The sequence below is a fragment of the Tamandua tetradactyla genome, chromosome 3 (genome assembly GCF_023851605.1).
Source record: "Tamandua tetradactyla isolate mTamTet1 chromosome 3, mTamTet1.pri, whole genome shotgun sequence".
Taxonomy (NCBI): Eukaryota; Metazoa; Chordata; class Mammalia; order Pilosa; family Myrmecophagidae; genus Tamandua; species Tamandua tetradactyla.
In genome coordinates, this window is record NC_135329.1 from 9,809,849 (window position 1) to 9,821,019 (window position 11,171).

At 35.9% G+C, this 11,171-nt stretch overlaps 1 protein-coding gene across 1 annotated transcript in view; it reads left to right on the forward strand.

Moving 5' to 3' along the window:
* Nucleotides 1-8,164, forward strand: part of RAB10 (RAB10, member RAS oncogene family) — a 114,298-nt gene extending 106,134 nt beyond the window's left edge. Inside the window, exons 4-6 of the mRNA XM_077152313.1 lie at nucleotides 6,042-6,131; nucleotides 6,729-6,830; nucleotides 7,725-8,164. Of these exons, the coding sequence (XP_077008428.1) occupies nucleotides 6,042-6,131; nucleotides 6,729-6,830; nucleotides 7,725-7,808 (276 nt within the window). The 3' untranslated portion in view covers nucleotides 7,809-8,164. The remainder of the gene's footprint in view (nucleotides 1-6,041; nucleotides 6,132-6,728; nucleotides 6,831-7,724) is intronic.
* Nucleotides 8,165-11,171: the final 3,007 nt, after the last annotated feature.

Sequence of the window (11,171 nt, forward strand, 5' to 3'; positions counted from 1 at the left end):
AAAATGGATAAATAAAATGTGGCATAACCATACAATGGAATATTATTGAGCCATAAATAAGAATGAAGTCCTGAAACTTGTTGCAGCATGAACAGATTTTCAAAACATCATGAAATGTGCAGAATAGGGAAATCCTTAGAGACAGAAAATAGAATTTGTGGCTCTTAGAGCTGGGGCTGGGGAGAAAGGGAGTGACTGACTACTAGTGGATACTGGTATTTTGGGGGGTGATGAAAATAATTGAAATTAGATTGTGATGGTTGCCCAAACTTGTGAATATATTAAAAATCACAGTTATATTTTTAAAGGGAATTTTATGGCATGTGAATTAAACCTCAGTAAAGCTGTTATTTTTTGAAAAACTGAATTGAGCATTAATACCTTGTTTTACAATTATTTCTTTAGCAAAAGGAGACAAGTACAAGTTTTCTGTGCTTTGGAATAATGGAAAGAGGTGAGAAGTGACGATAGCTAAGTTAGAATTTTAGTCCTGCTGCTTTTTAGTATCATGACCTTGCTTTATCTCTCTTTTTAAAATGTGAATAAATGATTGAAATTATTCAGACTACAACTTTTCTGCCAGATAAGGTCTATAAAATGCTCTGGTGGAATGAACAAAGTGACTATTTTTTTTTTACTGCCTATCTGTCCTAGGAGCCTAAAGATAAGGCGGGGAGGCCCCATTTAAAGGATTGGTAGAGAAGAATGGGCTCCTTCTGTGGTGTTTTAGTACCATCTGCTCATTAAAATTTATTGGTGCTTGAAATATCCTTATTCTAGGCAGCCCCTCAAAATCTCTACTAATTGCAAAGCACCTCATCTTAAAAAAATAAAAAGGAAGGGGGCAATCAAGCATTATTGACATCTTTAGTTTTAGGCTTGTTTCAGCCTGGTTATGTTGCCCTCCTGCACAGGGCTTACAGAGGATCTTAGTGGTGAGTGTCTCACATGAAATACATTTTCATTCTCTTAATTGTGTATTTTCTAAGGTGTGTTCTCCATTCTAATGAGTATTATTTGGCATAAAGGCAGGTCTCTTTTTTTTGTGGGACTTTGAATTCTTTCACATATTCTGATGTACAAGAGAAGAGTTATGGTTTGTAGCTTTTGTCAAACTTGTTGAAACGTTTTACTGTGAAACAACTCTTGGAATCAATGTTTTGCACATCATGCTTCCTGAACTAACTGTTTTAAACCAGCACAACTCAAAGTCTGTAGCGTTAGAATCACCTGGGAATTTATGAGACGTTCAATTATCAGACCCTACCCCAGATCTTCTGAATTAGGTAGGGTCTGGTGATTCTGATACACGCTAAAGTTGTAAAACAATGGCTTTAAACCTTAATTCCCTCATCTTTTATAAAGAAATAATGTCATCTATCCTTACAGGTCAATAATAAATATAATTTGTCTAGTGCTAATAGGATTGAAGTAATTTTGGTTTTTAAATCATGTCAGGGGATGTTGATTCACCTGTGATGGTGTGTCATTATGGATCAAGTTGGATGTCCAAACCAAAAGCTTAAGGTGTATTTGCTTCTTATTTGTAAAGATTTCTTGAAATAATCCTTTTCAAATTACTGTTTTATTCTTGACAGTTTTACTTCCTTGCACCTCCTTCTGATAAAAGTGTAGTAAAATACCCAAAGAATGGTAGGAGTGGCCTGTGCCACCATCCCCTGATCAACATGAAATTAGTTCGTGGTGGTTCCTGGACCATGCACCACCACCACCACCACCCCAAAAAAACATTCATGGTCGAGTGAGAGGCTTGTTTGTGGGTATATTATAAAATGTTATATTTGAATGATCAAATGGGAAAGATTTTTAACCTTTAAAAGCATGCTAATGATATGTGTTGTCATCATATCATCTAACTTTAGGTTGCTTCCAATATATATGTATGTGTGTTAGAGCAAAGAGCCAAGTGTAAAGGTGATCTTTCAGTGACATTCAGTGGCCTAGATCCTTGCTTCCCAAGAAGAAATTGGTGGACCAACAGCATCAGTGTCTCTTGGGAGTTTGTTAGAAATAATACTCTGGGACCCCACCCCACACCCGCTGAATGAGAATATGCCTTTTGATAGGATCTCCAGATGTTGTGTGTGTACTGTAAATTTTGAGATGCATTGCCCTTCTTGAAAGACCAGCAGAGTTTAGTGTTCCTTATATATACTACAAATGTCTCCTTGGTAATGAGGAGTGAAATGGAGCAGCAGGGTGAGGTGGAGATTGAGCACCTCCTCTTTAATCAGCTACTTCCTTTTGTTTCTTTTACATATTAGTGTTCCAAGTGTGATTTTATTTGGGGGTGGGGGGAATTGAAATCAGTGCTAAAAAATTGATCTGCTCTTAACAGATAGGAAAATGTTCTGAGAGCCTTAGAGCTCAGTGATAATAGCCCATTTATTTACTAGTAATTTCACTAAGTGATATTTGGAAGAGTTCAATTTTATTAAAAACTCTGAAGATTCATAGTATTATTTTTATAGCCAGCATGTATGTGTGTGTTTTCATTCATGGCATGGGGAGAGCAACCACCCCGAGCAGTCCCATGCTGCTCAGATTATGTGAATTATAAAATGATAAAAAAAACACTTGAGAACATAGAACGAAAGAATCTTTTAGTACTTTTGTGTAAAACTATGGTTCCTGTAAGGCTTGAATTGTGAAGGCAACTTTAAAAAACAACCAGTCAACCAACATTTATGGAGCTCCTGCTTTATGGCACGTTCATAGAGGCTGGGGATGCAGCATGAACAAGATAAATGATCCTCTGCAAAGTGTTAAGGGTTAAGAAGCGAAAAACACTTAGTGTTTTGTTTGTTTGTTTAAAAAAGGCACTTGAGTTGTTTGGAAGGTGAGAGGAGTGACTTTTAAGCTGAGATTTGAAGAGATGAGTAAGAGTTGTCCAGATAAGGATACAGTTGGTGGAAAGAGTGTGATGGATTCAAATTTAAGACAAATATCATAAAATTGCTTTTGCTTTCCAGGGAACTTAACTACCTTGGCTGTAGGGAAACTCAGGGAAAGGTGTTTTGGACTGAAGATTTTATCCAAGTTGCAGGTTTTTCTCTAAACCTTTATGTTCTTTTAGCTCCAATTTTTAAAACTTCATGGTTTTTTTCATTGTTTAACAGGTTATTTAGTGTTTGTACATCATAAGAACTTAGAGGCTCATGTTTATGAAATGTACCTTGGCTTCTGAATTGTTTCATGGTTAACTATTGAGATTGGAACATCCTTTTGAATTATTTGGAGCATCTAATTTGACTTAATTATGGGCACTGGTCTTTTCTAAACCAGTGGTTTGCAGTCAGCGTTGATTATATTCTCCAGGCCACATTTGGCAATGTCTGAGGATATTTTGGTTGTTACAACTGGGAGCAGGGTACTGGCATCTAGTGACTCAAAGTCAGGGATACTGTCAAACATCCTGTAATGCACAGGACAACATTCTCCCCTACTCCTCACCCCTCCAAACACACAGAATTATCTGGCCCTAAAGTTGAGAAACCCTGATTTAAACTCATCTCTCTTAGTACCTTGGGATTTTAGCCACTTTTTAAGCTAGCAACACTCTGATTTTTAGTTTTGTAGAGATAGAGATGGGTGTGCTCCTGAGTAGTTATATGTGTTTCTTTATGGCAGGCCTGAGTGATGTGTCTACCTCTCCTACTTTGTGTTTTTGTTCCATGTGATTGTAAACACATTTTCTGTGTATCTGAATGAAAAATATTAATAATCATGATGGCATAAGAAAACATGTGAGAAGTTCTGTGCATTCTGAAGGCTGTTTTAGTGATCCCCTAGTTCAGCAGTGAAGCCTACTTTAACCTTATCTTGCTGGATTTTTATTGTCATTATTTACCATTTAAGGATGATCTTAACTGTAAAGATTTAATACTGTTTAGACTTTTTTTTTCATTTTTGTGCTTGTTATTCAGAGAAATATATCCTAACTGTTCTTAAATCCCAGCTTTTCTTAGCCTTGCTAGTATCTCTTTAGCACTATGTGAAAGGGACACTAATTAGAAAAAAAATAGTAATTTGAGCCAAGAAACTATTAATTCAGAAAATTCTTTAGAGTAATAGGAATGTGTTATTACTTAATGAACTACAGAAATGTGTCACTTGCTGGGAAATAGTCTGTCATTTGTGTATCTGAGATCTAATCTTTTAAGAGCAGGTCTTATAATAAGACCTTACAATGTTGTAGAACATTTTATGAAACTGGATATCTTGTTTCTGGTTTTTATTAATACTAAGAGGTACTCCCTTCTTCTACATCATTAATGCAGAAGAGCTTTTACCTTCCTAATGAAAATTAACAATAAATAAATGTGATAATCTGCCTTGGGTCAGTCCAACCTCGGTTCCAAATTTTCCTTCAAAGGAAAAAAGTACATATCAATTCTAAAGAGAAAGGAACATTCAAGATGCAAAAATGTCTTCTTGATGAATACTAAAACTTGTAATGACAGTGGAACCTGCTGTCATCAAGGCTTTCCCTGTCTGCTTTTGGTAAGAGAGGCTCCCTAAGCCCAACAGAAAGCCAAGGTTTCGGATGCGGAAGAGCTGGTCCAGGGACACTGGGGCAGTCTAGTCCATTTCATTTGTGCCTGTGCCTGAAGGAAACTTACACTAAGAACACTAGGATGTAGTCACCGCCATGTTATGTGTTGCTGTTCTAGAATGACATTTAAGTAGAATTTCAGGAAGACAGCTCGGTGGTCTTATTTCTTCAAGCTTACTTTGAAATATATATTTGAACAAGAGCCTGCTTCCTTGCTAACTACAGAATAATAAATTATGTGGGGGTGGGGATAGGTAGGGAAATTGTAAATTGGTAGTTAAATTGCTAAAACCATTTGAATTGTTTTTCACCAGGCTCAAAATGCCTTGACACTTAGACATTTATATCTGAGGTAATTTAACCCTTTTTTGTACTTTATTGATCATTTATTTGTTGTTCTCCTTTCATTGACCTGCTCACCCCTTAATTTAAAAGTAATCCTGAATTAGGGGAATATCGGATCCCAAAGCTAAAGACGCATAAATTATCCTCTGGAGTAGGCTCATGTTAATATCTATGGCGACTTGCCATATCTGATAGTGATCAGATATTGGCAGATTATTTCAGATAATTGTGATAAATTTGTCCAGTTAGTGACTGGGACCCTCTGCAGGCAATGATTTCCATGCCTTTTTTTTTGGGTCACGGACCCCTTTGAGAATTTAGAAGCTTACCAGAAAAATGTACATACTCAATATCCCACAAAGTTTTGTGTATGATTGCTGGGCGTTCTTGAAGCCCCTGAAGTTCATCCACAATTTATAGAGTATTAAGAGCACTCATGTTCTGCTGATTCATGTTGAGTATTTGCCAGGTTGCCTTTGCTTTTGCAGTAATATAAATTAGGAGGCACTAAGTTCAAATAAGAACATGGAATCCCTCAAATAGGGGAAGAATAGTTTTTCTTTAATGCTTTGTATAATTTCTTTTCTTTCTTAAGCTTGTTGTCTTAAGAATCTTAAGATTCTAATAGTATCTCCTACATGAAGAGGTATTCTCCATACCCCTACCTTTTTGTCCCCTTTCAAACTTTATTTTTTAGGTCAAAAACACATTGTATGACTTAACTGCCAATTTGTGTTTTTTTAATTGATTTTTTCTGCGTCAGATCACCTTATACCCAAGTGTTGTGACTGTCTGAGACTTTAAAGGCTCCAGTATCGTATCTTTTGCCTATATGCTCTCTTTTGTTGAGAATATACTTACAAACTAGATAGCTTCCTATTGGAGGAAAATAATGTTTGACAAGAATTCAGCTTACTAATTATGTTTCTTTGTCTTAACAGTTTAAGAATTTGCATAGACTTTTAGCATGGGGTGGTTTCAGGATGGCTGCTTTAAAATTTCCAAACTATAGAAATGACACCCTAAATTGAGAAAAATATTAAAGTTATTTTTTAGAGACTTTTGAGTCTCTACCATAATTCATGGTAGTGTATAAAAGTAAAATTTTATTCCCTTGTAGCATGCCAATGAAGATGTGGAAAGAATGTTACTAGGAAACAAGTGTGATATGGATGATAAAAGAGTTGTACCTAAAGGAAAAGGAGAACAGGTAAAAAATTATGCATGAAACTGATATACTGCCTTTTGTTTGTGAAGATGGTATTGCTTTTGACTGTTTTTACAATAGTGGTAACAGAGTGCACTGAGCTATTCACATCGTTTTTTTAGTGCTGTTGGAACCCACAGTTGATCATTCGAGTGAATGTTTTCTGTGCCTATCTAATAGGTATGGAAGAATCAGATCTGTGGCAAGTAGTATTTTTAGCCTTATTTAAACCACAAAGTGGGAAACACATAATCAATGATTCTCTCTCTTTTTTTTAAGACTTGAAAGAATTGTTTCAATTAGTATGATTCCAAAGCTCCTGGCAGCCAGGAGCATGTGACAAGCAGAAAATAGATAATGCTAAACTCATTTTGAGCTGCTCTTAAGTTTGCCAGCGTAGTAAAATTTCTGAGTTAGAAAATCTAAAGTAAATTGTTAGGGTGAGAAGAGGGTTGTTTTGAAAGAGGCCTTGATCTGTTTATATGATCAAGACAGCTATTTTTATTTTTAGAGTAATAATTACATTTTCTCTCAGATATTAAAATCATCAGTTGGCAACCCATACTTGATAATTTTATGATGATATTGCTTCTGTTTTAGATTGCAAGGGAGCATGGTATTAGATTTTTTGAGACTAGTGCAAAAGCAAATATAAACATCGAGAAGGCATTCCTCACATTAGCTGAAGATATCCTTCGAAAGGTAAGTTCCTATATTTACTTACTGGTAAGTTGTTCAGGGGCTCAATTGAACACTCAGTCTCTTCTAAAGACTAAATTTACATATAGAAGTTGGGTTTGGGTAGCAGTATTTTTCTCAAGATTTCTTAGCTGTTACCAATATTTACTCCTCCAAAGTGAAGTAAGGACATGGAAGGAGCAAAGAACCATCCAAACACCTGAATATTGATTGAAGGAGAAAAGCAAGTTACGATGTGTAATATCATTTTTAATAAATTATATGTGACATTAAGAAAAAAGTATTCCTTTCATACATAAACTATGGGACTGCCCGTTTAAAGTGGTGTGTCCTTCCGGTTTTAAAAGAAATATTTAGAATGTTAACAAAATGCAGGATAATAAAAAGAAGGAAATAAGTCACCCACAATCTTACCACTTAAGGGTTACTATTGTTAACATTTAGTATCCATCCTTTTGACTTTTTTTTTTTAATTAACGGGAAAAAAAAAGAAATTAACACAACATTTAGAAATCATACCATTCTACATATGCAATCAGTAATTCTTAACATCATCACATAGATGCATGACCATCGTTTCTTATCCTTTTGACTTTTTAAAGTATTATGAATACTCAAAGGTCCAGGGCCTGGAGATATAAACTGCTATTCAAAAGTTAGGGCAAAGAAGATTCCAGAAGCTCTAACAGGATGGCAGGAGGCCTCGAAAGCTGCCATGGTACAGGTCAAAAGCAGAGCTTCCAAATCTTTACTTTGCATGGGGGGAAAACACATGTCATGTGACTACAGTTACATTTTGTGACATAAATTGACATTTGTGAGAATACGTCTTTTGGATCTTGATATAATCGTGGTAACACTTTTTCATGGGTTACTTTCCTTGTGTGTTTGTTCTAGACCCCCGTAAAAGAGCCCAACAGTGAAAATGTAGATATCAGCAGTGGAGGAGGCGTGACAGGCTGGAAGAGCAAATGTTGCTGAGCGTCCTCCTGTTCCATCAATTGCCATCCACCACCTGATTTTTTCTTCTTGCTGCAAAATAAACCACTCTGTCCATTTTTAATCCTAAATAGATATTTTTATTCCTCATCTTAAATCCACCTATTTTATTTGTTCTTTCATCTGTGCCTGCTTGCTGACTTTATATTTTCTTCAAACAAAAAATGTATAGAAAAATCATGTCTGTGACTTCATTTTTAAATGTACTTGCTCAGCTCACCACTGCATTTCAGTTGTATTATAGTCCGGTTCTTCTTATCAACATTAAAACCTATAGCAATCATTTCAACTCTATTCTGCAAATTGTATAAGAATAAAAGTTAGAATTAACAATTTTATTTTGTACAACATTGGAATTTTCTGTCATGGATGATGTGCTTGAGTCCCTGTAATCTATAGACATGGGCTAGCAAAAGAAACAAACAAACAAACAAGCCAGGAAGACGCTCATTTTCACCTTGACTATGTAAATGGGGTTAATTTTGTCCTGTGCCTTATGTGGAAAGGAACTAATTTGGTTTTGCCTTTTTTGTTTTGGTGGAAGCATGTGCAGGAGACATATCATCCAAATATAAACTATTAAAATGTTTGTGATTTGCTTGGCTGTAATTTTCGAAGTAGTTAATTGAGGACAAAGGGTAATGCAGAAATGATAACTTCGGTTTGCTGAATCTCATTTTAAGTAGCTTTGATATTTAAGACTATTCTTGCTACCATTTCTTCTCCTTGGCCATGCTTTCCTTGCTTCTTTCTTCCTGCATGCTGCTTTATTTGCTTCTCCTTCCCCTGCCCCAGCACCCCCCCGCCATGGTATGAGTTATTTAAAAATGAAAGGGAGAAACTAATAGGTTTGAGAAATTCGACACAAAGCACTGATTTAACTTGCTAAGTAAACTGAAAGATAAACTCTAACTGCCTACAAAAGTCAGTTAATTGGTGTCTTCCCCTTGTTTGCTCTCTCCCCTAAAACTTCTGTCCCTGAAGTCCTTCATTTAGCTGTTTTCCTTCTATGTACCTCTTCTCCTTCCTTCTTTATTCCCCCTCTGTCTATCCATTGCGTTTATGAAATGGAAGAGTTAATTGCATGCACTAGTGTTTGGAGGGTGTTGTTATAGTTTGTCTTTCTCATTAGGTGTGTAGCCTATTCATTTTCCTAGAATAAACCTCTTAACCTAAATTTAAGTAGTCTATTTTGGCAACTTCTCTAGCAGTTTGGTAGCCCAGTAAAGATTTTTTGTTTTTTGTTTTTTAAAAGGCAGGAAAAGAGGAGTGAAATTTATTAACATGTTTGCCAAATGTGTCAAGATTTGGCTTCTGAAAAAGACTTTTTCAGTGTTAAGTTGTCTTCACCTTAAGATTTAGAAATACTTTAGAATATTAATAAATTTAAGTCCTGTCTTCATATACTTTTGGAAAACTTGTATTGCCATGATTTGTTTGAAAAAAGGACAACAAATAGCTTTTCATGTGAAGATAAGATCTCTAGCTATCTCTAACCCCGCCCCTTTTTTGCTTCATTTTCTAGTTTTGCTTCATTGCTTATCATTAGGATGGAATAAGTTAAGTTTGCTATGCTGCTAGCATCCTAAGATGATACCTTTGTTGAAATAATTGTGAATAGCATGATTCATTTCTAGCAGAGGCTGAGTTTAGGACAGCAGTTTCCATTGAACAGTCCTTCTGTGTCGTGGATAGCATTTTAATGCCTTCTTGGCTCTTTTAATGCCCTGTGGACGTATCTGCGCTGAAAATCCACGAATTTTTCAGTTAGTGCCCTAAAAACAATTTTACATGCCTCACCTGTTGTTGTTCTTAGGTTTTCCCCCTCATTTGACTTTATCATTGTTTACTTCTAGTAAAAGCAACCTTGCCAAATAATCCCTAATTTTCCACTAAGAAAATAATGAAATGATATTAAGCTTCTCAAAAAGTTTTAAGTTAAACCTACCTTTGTTAGATTAACTTGTTGTTTTCCCTTTCTCTGGAATGTGGCAGTAGCTTTTTTATTTTAAATTCTCTTAATCCTTATTAAATGCAGTTACTTAAGGTTTGAGAACTAAACACTGGGAGTTGGGGTAACAGACTGACAATTTTGTTGTTTGCGTAATTATAATTGGCATTTTCCGTAGAAAGGATATGGCTACCTTTTGTTAAATCTGCACTTTCTAAATATCAAAAAAAAAAAAAGGGAAATGGAGTATAAATCAACTTTTGTATCATCTGTTGGAAACATGAGTTTTATTTGCTTAATATTGGGGCTTTTCCCCTTTTCTGTAAGTCTCTTGGGATCCTGTGTAGAAGCTGTTCTCATTAAACACCAAACAGTTAAGTCCATTCTCTGGTACTAGTTACAAATTTGGTTTCATATTCTACTTAACAATTTAAATAAACTGAAATATTTCTAGATGGTCTACTTCTGTTCATATAAAAACAAAGCTTGATTTCCAAATGTGTGGTTTGGTTTTCATTTATTGATGGAGTTGAAGGTGGAGGATTACCTCTGAAAATAATGTAAAATTGTAAGCTAAATGTCAGAGGGGAAATAACTTTCTCAGCCTGTGGAAAACTGAGGAGATAGTCTCACTAAGAAACTATATAAGAAGATAAAAACATTATCTCTAGGACACTAAAGTAGAGTTATCTTGGTGTCGTGATCCTAGTCAACCCTAAGTTATGCCACCGAAATTTGCCCAAGTTCAACTACAACTGAAGACAGCTAATTGCTCAGGGGCACCAAAGCAAGTTCATCATACTGAAGAATGAACCCTTTTGGCAGTGGCTCTCCTCTTATCCAAAAAACGTTAAGTATTTCCTAGTTTTTTGTGAACTATAAGCCACAACTTTGGCCAAAGTCTTGACAAAAAGAAATAAGGTTTTTGTTAACAGGATTACCTCTCCTGGAAGGGTGGTAATTAGGGGTTTTTATTTATTTAGTGTGGGGCCTAGCAATCTGCCTTTGAGATTTATTTAGGAAAATAGAACATCGTCTGTGCTCTTAAATTTGTGATCTAGTTTAGAAAGCAAAATTAACACCAGCAAAACGTGTACAAAAGCAGAAGAGTTGTGATCCAGATTTTAAGGTGTATTAATGGAGCTAGTTCAGTTGGTGGAAATAGCTGGGATAGCTTTTTGAGGGAGAAGGGATGTGAATTGGTTCTTGGGTGTGTAGATGAGTTGTGTAGGGCAGGAGGTGAGCACTGTATGGAGGAGGGACTACAGAGCCAAGTCAGCAATGAGCCAAGCGTCTAAAAAGCTGAAGTCCATCTGTGCTGCGTGATGGGTGATGGGGAGCCACAATAGTCTATTGTGAGTGGTGAGACGAATGTGTTTGAGGAAAGCAAGTCT